At 53.4% G+C, this 14,309-nt stretch overlaps 1 protein-coding gene across 1 annotated transcript; it reads left to right on the top strand.

Annotated features, from left to right (window-relative positions):
- The first annotated feature begins 632 nt into the window (after positions 1-632).
- HBEGF (heparin binding EGF like growth factor) lies at positions 633-13,031 on the top strand. Its single transcript, XM_075541653.1, has 6 exons — positions 633-949; positions 1,158-1,331; positions 4,109-4,286; positions 9,813-9,968; positions 11,166-11,256; positions 11,596-13,031. The coding sequence occupies exons 1-5, from the start codon at positions 904-906 to the stop codon at positions 11,236-11,238; spliced, it is 627 nt and encodes a 208-aa protein (XP_075397768.1). The 5' UTR covers positions 633-903; the 3' UTR covers positions 11,239-11,256; positions 11,596-13,031.
- Positions 13,032-14,309: the final 1,278 nt, after the last annotated feature.

The following is a 14,309-nucleotide window of genomic DNA, read 5'->3' as shown; positions in this document are numbered from 1 at the left end:
CCTAAGAGAGACGCTGCCCCCTGTGGAAAAGGTGAGGGCCAGCCACTCCGGTGGCTGGAGGATTTCTTTTGCTGGAATGATACCAAAGTGGCAGCAACCACAACTCCGCGGCTACTCCAGGTTCAGACTTGCTGGCATTCAAGCGTCTAATTTCTAAATGAGAAATTAATGATCAATTACGATTCGCTGTGCCAGCCAAAGTCGGCTTCTGAATTCGCGGTGGCACGAGTGGAGACCCGTGGTTGGGAAGAGGGACGGTCCGCGGGAGGGACCAGGCCCCGAGAGGGAAGGGACGGGACGAGGGGGTGGAGGGGTGGGGGGACGTTCAAGGGCTGAGGCTCAGCAATCTCAAGGTTGCTATTTGGGGAAAGGTAAAACCTGGTTCCCCGCCACCTGCCAGTTGGCGGCCGAGCTCCCAGTCAGGCCCCCGCGCTTCTGGCCTGCTCCCAAAATCTGTGCGCGCCGCCCCCTCCCCGCCACGCCCGCGGGGTCCGGGGCCGCGCCGGCGGCGCCGCGCGGCGCGGGGAAGGGGGGGGGGGCAGTCCCGGCGTGGAGGGGGCGGGGGCAGGGGCAGCGCGGGGCGGGGCGGAGCTCCGGCGCCTCCGGAGCCTTATTCCCCGCCGCGCGCCGGGAGCGCTCAGTCTGCCGGGGAGCGGCGCGCTGCACGGTTCTTGCCAGCGGAACGGAGGCGTTGCCGGGCTCGGGCGGAGCGAGTGAGCAGACCGTGTCACCGCGGCCGCGAGCAACCGCGCAGGTCTGCACCCGGCTGGTATCGAGAGACCGTGCCAGGCGGAATCTTCGCGCCCCGCCCGCCCGCCCGGCTCCGCACGCCAGCGCCCGGTGGCCGTCGCCTCCGAAGTGATTGCTGCCTGCTCGCCCGCCCCCTCCGCCGGGCCCGGGACCATGAAGCTGCTGCCGTCGGTGGTGCTGAAGCTCCTGCTGGCTACAGGTAACAGAGCCGCCGACGCCCCCGGAGGTCGGGAGGGTGAGGGGCGCCGAGCTGGGGGAGCAGGGGGAAGGTCGCTGCAGCGTCCCCCGGGCTGGGCCACTTGGTGGGGCCCGTGCGCCCTGCGCCCTGGTGGGCGGGAGCCGGCCTTGGTGCGTGGAGGCCGGGGGTCCAGGCGGGGGTCTGATGCGGCCTCGCCCCTCGCCCACAGTGCTTTCAGCGCTGGTGACCGGCGAGAGCCTGGAGCGAATTCGGAGAGGGCTGGTGGCTGGAACCGGCCGCCCAGATCCTCCCACTGGGTCCACCGACCAGCTGCCGCCCCCGGGAGATGCGCAGGGCCGGGAAGTCCAAACCTTGGATGAGACAAACCTGGACCTTTTCAGAGGTAGGTGTGGGGACCACCTGTCCTCGGTCTCCGGCAGGCAGTTGGGAGATAGAGGATCTGGGATCAGTTCTGTGGGCCTCCCCTGAGCGTTGCGGGATGTTCATGGAGGACCTCTAAGAAGAGCCTTTTGACCTGACAGAGGGGTGGTGCTGGGGGCGGGAAGGGGGGATCCTGGAATGTGAGTCCTTCAGCCCCATGCCCTTGGGACTCGCCTGGTAGTTTCCTGCCTATGTGGTCATTTGGGGGGGAATTCAGACCGCAAAGGCCCCGCGATGGATACAGTTAGCCCTCCAAGGTGGGAGATGAGCTGAGTAGTAGGAAGAAGGTAGAGCTGAGATGCATTCCTGAGAGCTCTGGGTAAAAATGGGTGCAAGCCCCAAATCCCACCTCAAATGGCAATTCTCTGGATACCAGAGATTATGAATATAGAGATACCCGGGCACATAGTAGGTGTGCAGGTTTAATCGCCGTCCTCAGCTGTCCCAAGGTTAGGCCAACGGAAGGGAATGAGGAATTCTTGGGGAAGGCTGTCAATGGTCCCAGGAGACTGTATTGAAGTACTTAATGAGGGTCTGCAAATCTTCCCCCAAACTCAGAGGCTTCTGACCACTGGAGTCCCTAAGACACCTTCAGGGAAGGGCCAGGTGCATGGCTCCTCCAGCCAATCTATGTGGTTGAGGCCAACACAGGGTTAGGGGCAGAGTCCAGAGCCTCGGGCATCACCTGCTTCCTTGTCCCCAGCCATCTTCAGGGATTCTCTGGAGGGTGGAGCAGGTACTGAGCCCCAGAGCCCTGGAAATGACTTTATTTGGTTGGAAAGATACCCACCTGTTTAGCTCCGCCTACTTCCAGGCTGCCTTTCTCTCTCTTTGCCCTGAGTTCCATGTAGGTGCTCTCCCTGTGTCTTGTATAAATTAGTATCTGCTCTGAAGCTGAGCCTGCTCCCAACCCCGACTCTTAAAGCAGTTCTCTGGGGGTCACCTCTCGCCTGAATGGCCTGGAACGGACTTTCTTTGCCCTCTCCTCCAAGGCTGGGCAGGGCTAGGCTGTGACTCACTCCCACCCACATGGCTGCTGTTCTACCTCTGCGGACCTGACTCACTCCCTGGCCGGAACCTGGCTGTCACCCTGCCACTCTCTCCTTACCCTCTCTGATTGGCTTGGCTTCCCTGACTCAAATATACACAGTCCTGGTCATCTGGGCTCCGCTGAGCACCTGCCTGACCTGAACTCTGGGGGTGGCATGGGGGTGCAGGGAGGCCGGGTACTGGGCTAGAGACTAAGGAGGATTCCTTGCCCTTGCCTCCCCTTCCTTCTCTTGGCTTTGCTGTTTTTCAGATTTGGAGATTCGATTCACCTGAAAAACAAACAAAAACTGCTACCATTTCTTAAATGCTTCTTGTGTTCTGGGCTCTTGACATGCTGATTTAGTCCTGTAGCAACCCTCTGAGATAGGTAGACTCACTGTCCACATGTTCCTGCAGAGAGCACCAAGGTTCAGAGAGGTCCAGTGACTTGTTCAAGGTCTCACAGCGGTGCCTGGATCACAGTTCTGCTGACTTCAGAGCTGCCCACTGTCATTCTTCTTCTTTGCCTCATTCCGGGCACGATATCTATCCCAGGTGCTCTAGACTTGTGAGGGTTTGGGAGGCAGCTTGGTGGGGGGGGGGCATGTCATCTCTTCTTTGGGGATCTCAAGATTTTCATGTGAAAATACAAGGCCATGCTTGATGCTCTTTGGGTTTACTTCCATCTGGGAGAGTCTACGTCTCCAGTTGAATACTTTCCTGCATATCCTTCTGCCCACCATATAGCTAGAGCGGTGGGCAGTGGGCACCTCTTTCCTACTGGGCGCAGAGGAGTTAAGGTGTGGGGCTGGAGCCAGACCCCTTGGCTAATGGGCGTAGCTCATGCATTACCAGCATGTGGGTGAGGTGGTTTCCCCCCCCCCCCCCGCTGTCACAAAGCCTGGAAAGAAAGGGGGACTCATTATTATTCCAGTTCCTCCTGGATAGTTCCTTACTTCCCATCTCCTTAGCCATTGAATGTCCCACCTGCCCGAGCCCCACCCCCACCCAAGAGAACTACCTATGGGACATTTGGAATAAGTGTAAAAGGACCTTTGAGGCAAGTGGGAGAGGTGCAAAGGCCACCGAGCAGCGTAAATACCCTGCTTAACGTAAGAAAACCTGACCAGTGGCAGCCTTCTTGCTGTTCCTGAGGCTGGCTCTGCCCAGGACTCAAGGTATCCTGATGCTAGTGGGTACCACCTGAAGACATGGGCCCAGTCCTTATTTTATGAACCTCCCCCGTGTCCCTTCCCACCCTCTCCACCCTCCAAGTTCTTTTTCCCAGAAGTAATTTTTGTCTCTGACACTGTCTTCCTGGAAGTGGGTCGCTGCATGCAGCCTCAGGAAACAAGGCTGATGAAGGCCGAAATAGAACCAAGTGGGAATATTATCAGAGGCTGGGGGCAGGGGGGGAGTAGACAGTGGGGTGGAGGCGAGCTGGGTGGGATTGCCCAGTCAGTGGTAGGCACGTGACAGAAGCTAGCCCTCTAGGTAGCAGGTGCTTCGAGGGAGTGTGTGGGATGGCCTCCTCAGAATCCACCTTTGCCTCGCCTTCCTCCCAAGGTGTTCCCACTTTCTGGAATGGCCCAGTCTTCCTTCAGCCTTTGGGAGGGAATGAGCCAAGGGGTATTGCCGATCCTCCCTCCAAATTCTGATTCTGTCCCCCAGGAGAATCAGAGATTTACCAGAGACCTTTTCTCCCTGCAGTTGCTTTCTCTTCCAAGCCTCAAGCTCTGGTCACACCAAGCAAAGAGGAATATGGGAAAAAGAAGAAGAAGGGCAAAGGGCTAGGGAAGAAGCGAGACCCCTGTCTTCGAAAATACAAGGACTTCTGCATCCACGGAGAATGCAAATATGTGAAGGATCTCCGGGCGCCATCCTGCATGTAAGTGGCCCTTCCCCTGGGCTGACTCCCATCGGCACAGCCTCCGCCGTCAGCCTGACTGCTCCTTGTTGTCACGGGTCCTTGGATTCATAATTCTACTCAACCTCTGGGCGGAAGTTGAGGGGAGGAAAACTACTTTTAGCAGTGGAAGGGGCTTCCCCTCAGTGGATGCGATTTCCTGTGGTGTGGATTTGTGATGCTCTGGCATCGCGGGGCCATTTCCTGCTTGCCCAGATCGCAGCATGCGGATGGGAAAGCTGGCACCTGGAGGGCAGGTCCTTCATGCTTGCTGCGTGCCCTCTTCTGGGTGGAAGAAGCCAGTAAGAAGCAACACAGAATGGACTTCCTGGGTGGAGCAGAAGTCGTGTAGTCTTTTGTCTCAAGCCCTGTAAATCCCGTAGGCAGATATGAGGTGCAGCTGCACGCTTGCTGGGCAAGTGTGTGCATACTCTGGTATGTATGCACCCATGTGAGCCAATACAGATGGATTCTGAAGCATGAGACGCATCATTATGGGAACAGGGGACCCCCTTCTCCCTTCGGTCTTACCCTGATGAGGGACGGGAGGTGAGGTCATGGGCCTTTTTCCTTTCCTGTGTTCCTCTCGGCCTTTGGCCAGGGGGGTGGGTTGGGGGTGCTGGGGGAGATGTTCTCTGTTCAGGAAATGGAACCTGACCCAGCAGATGGTAGCCCTCAATTAGGCAGCATCACCCTTTCCCTGGGCAGGGGTGTGGGTGGAGGGACCGTGGGTCCCTGGCTGCTCTGCTTAGGCTGAGCCCAGAGCCCAGCAAAAGACAGCCTTGGCAAACCCTCAGGGATGACGGCACTGGCAGGCATAATGTCGCCACTGTGCCCGAGGCCAACAGCACACGTCAGGCTGCAAACATTCACTCGCTTCCACTGGGCACAAAGTCCCTGTGGAGAGGCTAGGAGCATTGTGGCCTGGGAGACACTGCGCAGGGACAAGAGACGGCCGGGTACGCAGCACCTCCTCACCTGTAAGAAAGCTGGAGGCCCCCCGTGATGGGTGCAGGTCCTTTTGCATTTTCCCTTGGCCCCTCGGATCGCACATCGGCAGACAGACCCCTCTCTCTCTCTCTCTTTTTTTTTTTCAGACCCCTCTCTCTTTACCATGTCCTTGGCCACCAGTTTGTCTTCTATAACACCCTCGTCAGGGCATTGCTTGGGAGTAGCCTAGGGACTCCCCAGAATGCCCCTCCCAGGATCTTGGGACTGGGAGGAAATATTTGTCTTAAATTTGTAAAATGGCATCATTAGCTCAGGGTGGAGGCAGTGACTCTGAGGGTAGTCAGGATGGATAGAGGCCAGGCATCTGTCTGGGCTACTTAGCCCAGGGCATTGGCACATGGCTCTGGGGCCTCTGGTGCTTAAGGGGACCCTTGTAAAACTCTTCTCCCATAGCATGGAGCTCCACAGGCCACCTCAGCCTTGAGTACATCAATAAGGGTTACCCAGGGCCCGCTTCTCAGTGGCCTTGGGGATAGTGGACATAACCTTAAAGGGGCAGAACCTCTCCTTTGCCCTGGACCTTGATAGTTTCCACTTACTGTAATATGAGTTGAGACCAACAACTATGTTTTAAGTGCCTGCTTGATGCCAGACAGATTATTTTTTTGGGGGGGATTTCATTTGTCTCTTGGGGTTCTCAAAAGCTGTTTGCTAGGTAGGCAGCCTTGCTACCTTTACTTAAGAGAAAAGGAAATTTGAGCCAGAAGGGGATAAGTGATTTCCTGTAACCAAGAGCTAAATCAGAGGATAGAAACAGGACAGGGACTCCCAGGCCAGCATACTTTTCATTGCCCGAGGCTGCCCTGAGTGTTGGGCTTCCTGGGCGGATTTATGGAGGGTAACAGTTGACCTAGAGATCTCTGGAGACTTTTCCTAGCCCAGCAGGAGAAAGATGAGGCTTTCTACTACCCCGAAGAGTTAGGCTTGGAAATCCACAGGGGCAATGCCACGCTGCCCTATAGGGTCGCTCTGAGTCGGAGCTGACTCAAGGACAGTGAGTTTCGGAACAGGATAGCAATTTGATCTAAGAGCATCTGCTGCCTGCTTTAGTGAGGCAGACTTTTCAGGGAGCTAGATTTTTTTTTTTTGGCCTTGTTTGGCTTTTTTCCTGCTTTCTGTCTTCAGCTCTGGATTCTCAGGACAGAAAGCAGCAAAAAGAGAGAATTCCTGATTTGAGGAAGCATGACATCTAGGCACTTACGTCTGGGGGCCCTTTGTGGATCCTCCCTGCCTCCAGACCCAGGAACCGCCGGCCAGGGCGTGTCCAGGCTAGCGCGGTAAGCTTGAGGCTAGCCAGCTTCCTAACCCAGCCCTCCACAGCCACCAGTGACAGGAAAACCGTGCTGTGTCATCAGCCAGAAGCCACCCTTAGGGACTAGTTCCTGACAGGCTGTGGACCCAGGAATGGTCCACATCCCATGGCTGGAAAAGGCCCAGAGGGCCAAGGGGGACTCGCAGCTGGAAGAGGGGCCTGGGAGCTTCCTGTTGTCTTCCTAGTTGCAGAGAGCATGGTGGCAGAGGGCCCCCTGGGAATGGCAAGCCCGTTTTCTTTGGCTCCATCTGACTTTGGGACCCCATTCCTCAGGCTAGGGTACTGCCCATAGAAAACCACCCACACACCTTTTGGACTTGAAGTGCTTTCCCTTGTACTATCTCATTCGATTTTCATGAGGTAAATGAGTCCCGGTGGCGCAGTGGGCTAAGCATCGTTCTGCTAATCACAGGGTCAGCGGGTCAAACCCACCGGGCACTGTGTGAGAGAAAGATGAGGCCATCTGCTCCCATAATGATTGACCGTCTCAGCCACTCTGGGGATCGGTTCGACTCTATCCCTTATGGGGAGCTGCCTTGGTGACAGAGGGCCCCAGCGAGGCAGGCATCCAGTATCCCAGTGTTTTGCATGAGGAAACCAAAATTTGGAAAGGTGAAGTGACTTGTCCAAGCTCACCTGGGTAGGAATAGAAGCCAAACTAGTCTGGAACTCTCAAGTATTTGGGGTTCCCCCTCCCCTGTGCCCCTCCACCTCATGGAGGTAGGAACAAGAAGCTCTCAGTTCAGAAGATGTCTCTGGACCCTAGAGCCCAGAGGGATCTTGCTTCTGTCGTAAACGAAGTTCCGAAATGGGTCACAGACACGTGTCCCAGTTTGATGGGCAGCTGGCTCCGGGCACGACACTTGATCTCCCCCCCTATCCCCACCCCCCTCCTGGGATGCTTGGAATGTACTCATCCCTTTCCCTGCCACCCCCAAGTCTCTGGGGAAGCCAGGAGTCTTCTGCAAAGGGAGGGCGAGGTAGGTAATATTAGGATGTTTACATTATTATCCTTTTGACTCAGGGTGGGGGTGGAGGGATTATGTAACTGAATTGCGGGGCTCTGAGGCCAAGCTTTATTTCTATCAGTTGAGTAACTACCTGTACGGTCTGACTGGGGGACTGGGAGTGCAAAACAGCCTAAGCCTCTCCTCTTGAGGGCTTAGTCTCTGGGGCCAGCCAGGCTGCCTGACCGGACCGCTCACTACCTGTGTAGCCTGGGCAGCTTGGCTAAGGCAGTTAAGACTCTGTCTCATCTTGGATATGGTAATAGTAACTCCTTCCTAAAATGATTTGAAGTGAAATGAAACGATCCTTGGAAAACAGTTCACCCAGAGGCCCTGGCACCTGGCAAGCCTTTCATGTTGGCTACTTTTTGTTGTTTATTCATAAGAATTAATAGCAGTACTCATAGAGAGCGGGGTCAGGCATCCCCCGGAACCCATCTGATGTGTAATCTGCAATGTTCACAGTAGAAAGATCCATGACCTTGGGAACCTGCCCCAAACTGATTTCTGGTTCTGGGTTTCACTGCTGCTTCCTCGTGAAAGGTTTGGCAAATCACTTAATCTCTCTGACCCATTCAGTCTGTAAAATGGGGCTCTGCTTGCCTGCCAGGTTGTCAGGAGCCCCAGCTGAGCTCGTAGGCATGAGTAGTGTCTGGCAGAGTGCAAACAGCTGCGTCCAGGTCATTGTCCAGGGGAGCTCCGGGTCCTGGTTGGAGGGTGCAGGCCCAGGGACCCAGGACCCCTCAGTCAGCGCCCACATGCCTGTCTCCTCTGCTGGATTGGTCTGCTCTGTGGAACTTTCCTGGCATCTTTGGCAGATTCTTCAGGTGTGGCTCAAAAACAACCCATGTGAAATTGTTTACTACAGATTAGTAAGTCAACACAAGTAAGCCTGTGCTTAAGTGGGTAATCTGCCCCTCGCTACCAGAAAGCCAATAGTCGGAAGTCCCCCGGCAGATGGTTCTACTGCACTCCTGGCTGGGAGAAGGCAGTGGTGGGCAATGAGTGGGCAGCATACTGAGCTCAGCGTCAGAGGATCTATGCCCACAGGGTTGGTGGGTGACCTTGAGAAAACCCCTCTGCCTTTCTGTATGATGGCCTTCTAGCTCCATCCCAGGAGCACTGTGGACATCGTGGGTTACCCATTGGGCTTCCAACGTCAAGGTCACCAATTCGAAACCACCAGTCACTCCGTGGGGGAGAGAGGAGACTTTCTACTCCCCTAAAGAGTGACAGTCTCGGAAACCCAAAGGGGCAGTTCTATAGGGCGGCTACGGGTGGGAATCGACTCGATGGCCTTGCGTTTGGTGTGGGTTTGAGCTGCAGCAAAGGCTCTGCAAGGGGATCAGATAAAGGAAGGGATGCGATATACTTATTCAACTGGAAGCACTTCCAGGTTTTCTTCAGCGTGCGAAGGAAATACTGTCACTCAGTGATCTTCGATCGAGGTAGTGGCCGTAGGGCTTTCCCCCTGAGCAAGGAGAGCCAGCCAGGGCAGTGCTGCCGGTTCGGTTCTGACAGAGCACCTGGGCCGAAAGGGGCGCTCTTGGTTGGTGCATTTTGCCCTGCAGTGAAGGGCAGGCCTGCCACTGCTGTGCTCCAAGGCCTGTGGCTCCCACGCTGGGCAATGCATCCAGGAGGAGCTGGGAGTTAAATGACGGGAACTTGAGCGAAAAACCACTCTTGGCAATGGGTCCGGGTCTATTAATAGGCTGGGCAGCGGCAGCGAGGGCTGGAACATTGATGGGAAGGCTGGTTTATTTCTGGGTTGGGGTGTTGAGGGGCCTCCCTACAAGAAGTGATACTGAATCCCATTACTCAACCCACCAACTCTTGTGCCCAAGTCCCGTTCAGGGGGCTGAAGTCGAATGTCAGCACACGTGTACTAAATCAGTCACACATGGAACACCACGAACCGAGACCTTCAAACCACCCCGCTCACTTTTTCCCTGCCTGGAGCAGAACTCGCAGGCCAGGGAACCAGAAAGAATGGTGGGAAGGGAGGGCATGGCACGAGGGAGGACGTCCATGGAGCATTTCAGAGGGACTTTGGCAGAGTTTCCTACCAAAGAAGAAAGATAGGGGAAGGGCAGAGACCACGGTCTGGGATTGACTGCCAGGAGAGAAAGGGCACGTCACTAACCCTCTCTCTCTTCTCTTCTTCCTGTCTTGACCCAGCTGCCAGCCAGGTTACCATGGGGAGAGGTGCCACGGACTGAGCCTCCCAGTGGAAAACCCCTTGTATGCGTATGACCACACAACCATCCTGGCCGTGGTGGCTGTGGTGCTGTCTTCTGTCTGTCTGCTCGTCATTGTGGTGCTTCTCATGTTTAGGTGAGTATCGGTGTTCCTCGCAGACTGTTTCTGGAACTCAACCCCTTCCCCCTCCTCCTCCTCCCGGGTCTTCTTGTCGTTGATCCCATGAGTCCTGTGCCTCCACCTCCCCAAATCTTGGCCCAGGTCTGACGGACCTCCTGGGTACAAGTTCTCCAAGAGCCTGGCTTCTTTGTTACAGGAGTCCAGTCTCTTGGACACAACGTACCAGGCCGCGGCAGGTTCTGTTCTGCGTAGGGCTTCTTTGCCTGCCTCTGCGACCCAGCAAAGGAGGCTGGTGGCCCTGTTGGGGAAGCCTTGGATTGCTAGCTATGAAGCTGGAGGTCCAAATTCACCAGCTGCTCCGCAGGAATAAGATGGGATTGTCTGCCCTTGTCAAGATGTATAGACTACCTGGGGTCACTATGAGTCAAATCAACTCAATGATAGTGGTTTTGTTTGTTTTTGTTTATAGCCCAGAAATCCACCCATGGAGCCTCCCCTTGACACATTTACTTCTCCTGGTTTTGTTCTTGGGTGACAGTAGCACGTGACTTAGTGATCAAGGCACAGATGGTGCTCTTGAGTTTTCCTTCCAATTCTGAATGATCTGGGCCACAGGCCATGATTCTGATCCAAATAATGTTCTAGGTTGGGGGAGACCTACCAAGTAGCCTGTCTGTGTTCAGTGCAGCTCAATTCCTGAGAGACCTGGAATGAGCTACCTCATCTTACTGAGGATTATAAGCTTTCAACGATTTGAATGCCTTCTCATCTACCCTGGGAGGCTGCTGTCTGAGGACCCCGTGAAAGATGTGAATCCAAACCCACCACCATTGAGTTGATTCTGTCTCAGTGACCCTCAAAGGCAGAGCAGAATAACAGGGGCATGAACTCTCTCCAGAAGCAAACAGCTCATCTTTCTCCTGCAAAACACCTCAGTGGCTTCCTATTGTTGACTCTGGCCACACCGTAGCAGCTCAGTGAAATGAGGTGAATGAACGAAGTGAAAGCCCTCTAGAAATTATAGCCTGCTGTTTGAGACAGGCATTCTCGGAAGTTTAATCAGGGCTCTGTTGGGCTGCCATACCTTCTGGGGTTTTCCAAATAGTGGAAGGAAGCATGGGGTAGACTTCTTGGTAAAGACCTGCATCGTGTGCCACAGTTCCTCCACTGACACAGCAAACAGGGCTCGCTCACAAAGCTTGTCTTGCACAGGTACCATAGGAGAGGAGGCTACAATGTGGAAAATGAAGAGAAAGTGAAGTTGGGCATGACGAATTCCCACTGAGAGAGACCTGCACTCAAGGTAACGGCTCACTATTTGTCCCAGGGCACCATCCCTACCTTTCATGGGTCTGTTTCAAGGATTGCTGAATAAGTCTTTGGATCTAAGTGTTGGGAGATGGGGGTGGGGGCAGGCTACCCTGGAGTCAGCATCACATTGCACAGTTGTGTTCAGGAAGGCGATGGGTGTTTCATCCCCATTTAGGGTGTGTGTTGCCAGAGAGGTGTCAGAGAGGACAGTGTCTTCTTCCCACTCATCCCTTCCCTCCCCCCACCCCAGCCCCAGATGACCTTTCCACCTTCCCCTTTAAGGCTGGACTGGGAGATTCGGGGGTTTAAATGCTTTCTTCTTGTGCTTTAGGAATCAGCTGGGGACTGCTACCTCTGAGAAGACTCAAGGTGGTCGCAGCCTGTGCAGAGGGGAAGGGCTTCACAACTGGCCCAGAGGACTCCTTGTCCCCGGTGGTTACCTAGGCTGGGCCGTCCATCATTGCTTTGCCCAAACACCAGAGCCTTCAAGTGCCAAACAGAATATGTCCGATGGGATCTGAGTCAGAAGAAAGCAAAACTAAGGGCCCTTCATGCCCCTCTGGTGCCCCGCCACCAAACCTCACTTACCCCCATACTTTGTTTAAATACTTATCGTCTGGATTCAAATGCCAGTTCAATTCCATATGCTCCAGGATCTTTGACTGAAAGACAGAGAAGAAGCAGAGGAGGAAGGAAAGATTTATGGACTCGAGGCAAACAACAAAGACTGAGAAGCCATGTACTCAAGTAATCACCAAGGGATCTGCCATTTGGACCCTCCAGCGCTGGATTTGATGAGCTAACTGTGAAATAACACAAGCCCAAGAACTCTGATTGTTGGGACTTCTGCCCAGATGGAAAAATAACAACTATTTTTGTTTGTTTATTTGTTTGTTTGTAAAATGACTTTTAAATTATATATTTATTTTATTCTATGTATGTTAATTTATTTAGTTTTTAACAATCTAACAATAATATTTCAAGTGCCTAGACTGTTACTTTGGCAATTTCCTGGCCCTTCACCCTCCATCCTCATCACTGGGCTCAGGGCCACAGTCCTCTGCCACAAATCACAGTGGCTCTGTGGCCCGTCTGTAGTAATTTGTTGTCTGTCTGCATTTCTGAAGATCTTCTAGGGTCAGAGTGCTGCAGGGGGGAGTTCTGTACGGTCAGGATGTAGGAGTTAACTTTGTCGGATCCACTCTATGAGTTGGACTGCAGTCTTGCCTAGGCAATTTTGTCTACCGTGTGTTTTGAAAGCTGAAGGTGCTGATGTCAAAGGCGTAACAGATATCAGTATTTCCCGTGTCCTCTTCCTCCCAAATCTCAAGAGGTTGGGCTCCCAGGCCTGTAGCTTTCCTGGCCCTCCGCCGCCTTGACCCCCAGCTCATAGGAGCTCACTCTGCTTTGTGTCGAGACATTTCTTACTCCTGCCATTCTTCTGGTGCTACTCCATGCAGGGGCCAGTGCAGCAGAGGACAGTCTGTGGAATGTGTTAGCAAAAGAAAACAGTGAGGAAAGGAGGAGCGAGAAGCCTTGAAACGGACTGTTCTTGGTCATTGGTTGCCCGCCAATTTCTACCGAGGCTGGAGGTGGGGAAAGCTTTGGTGTAAACCCACCCACCTTACCCAAACTACAAAGGTATGCTGTCTTGGTCCCTTCTGGAAGTTTCTGGTGCCATTTCTGAACTGTTACAACCTGTATTTCTAAACCTGGTTCATATTTGTACTTTGCAATTCAAATAAAGATAACCCTTACTCCATAGAAGCCGTCTGCTTGTTTTAACTGGGAACTGGTTTAACACAGCTATTTTCTTTTTAAAGTCCTGACTCGGTGTTAGATTCGATGCTTGGCTTATGTATGTGCACTGTTTCAACAGCCCAGTAACCCTGTGACAGAAGTCTGACTGTTCTCCCATGCATGCCCAGGAGGAAGACAGCTCAGGTGACACAACCTGCCAGAGTTGTTATACGCTGGGAAGCAGGCACCAACTATTTCATCTTTTTTTTTTTCATCTTAAGACTTAAACCATATTACCTCTGAAACGGAAGAGAATGGTATTAGTTCAGCTGGTGATAAATGGGAACGATATACATTCAACCAACAGGACATGGTTTGGCTTGGTTCCTGGTGAAAAATGTTTGTTGACTCCCTTCTTATGCTCCAGAGCAAATTCATCAGCAGATCATGTCAGCGTAGCCTGAGATGAGGCCCATCGGCATCAATTTCTCATCACTGACACTACCGTCACCTGCCCATCCTCGGCTCCTGTCTGGAACTTTGTGAGTCTTCTGTCTTCCTGTTTCATCTTGCTGCCCATAGTGGATTTCCAACAGAACAGCCAGTGATCCTTTTAGCACATGTAGATCTTACCTGATCGCTAGGCCTTCCCTGTTGTACACAAGCACGTTCCTCTCCCACCCCCTTAGCGTGTGTGATGGGCAGAACTGTTGTTATTGTTCATGCCATCAGGTCGGCTCCAACCCAAGCAACCCGGTGCTCAACAGATCGAGACACCACAAAGCTCTGCACCATCCGCACGCATGCTCCTGTGCCCGAGCCATTGATGTCACTACCGTGCCATGATGTCCTTCTCCAGGGACCAGTCTCTCTGGACAACATGTCCAAGAAATCTTGCCATCCTTGCCTCTAAGCCTTCTGGCCTTTAATTCTTCCAAGATTGGTTCGTCTTTTTGGCAGTCCGTGGAACTTTCCATTTTCTCCAGCCCCACAAGTCAAATGCATCAATCCTTCCATGGTCTTCCTTGTTCCATGTCCAACCTTCACATGCAGGTGAGGCATGCGATCCTGTAACTACTCTGTAATTAAGAACAAGGGTTAAACTGTGTCTCCCCCGCCCCAAAATATGTGAGGCAAATCGGAACCTCTATGCCAGTGATTATAGCCCTATCTTGGGAATAGCTTCTTTATTATGTTAATGAGATAGGATTAGTATCGTTTGTGTCTGAGTCAATATCTTTTGAGGTATAAAAAGAGCAAACAATCGTGCAGAGAAGAGGCTTAAGATAGATGCTAAGGTGCATA

Source organism: Tenrec ecaudatus, chromosome 2, assembly GCF_050624435.1.
Source record: "Tenrec ecaudatus isolate mTenEca1 chromosome 2, mTenEca1.hap1, whole genome shotgun sequence".
Lineage (NCBI taxonomy): Eukaryota > Metazoa > Chordata > Mammalia > Afrosoricida > Tenrecidae > Tenrec > Tenrec ecaudatus.
Note: the sequence above shows the minus strand (reverse complement) of the source record. Positions and strands in the feature narration are given on the sequence as shown.

Excerpts from the sequence above, each read along its gene's own strand:
- HBEGF (XM_075541653.1), top strand. The coding sequence starts at position 904 with ATGAAGCTGCTGCCGTCGGTGGTGCTGAAGCTCCTGCTGGCTACAG. Across the intron at positions 950-1,157 it reads GAAGCTCCTGCTGGCTACAG|TGCTTTCAGCGCTGGTGACC; the intron begins GTAACAGAGCCG and ends CCTCGCCCACAG. Across the intron at positions 9,969-11,165 it reads GTGGTGCTTCTCATGTTTAG|GTACCATAGGAGAGGAGGCT; the intron begins GTGAGTATCGGT and ends TGTCTTGCACAG.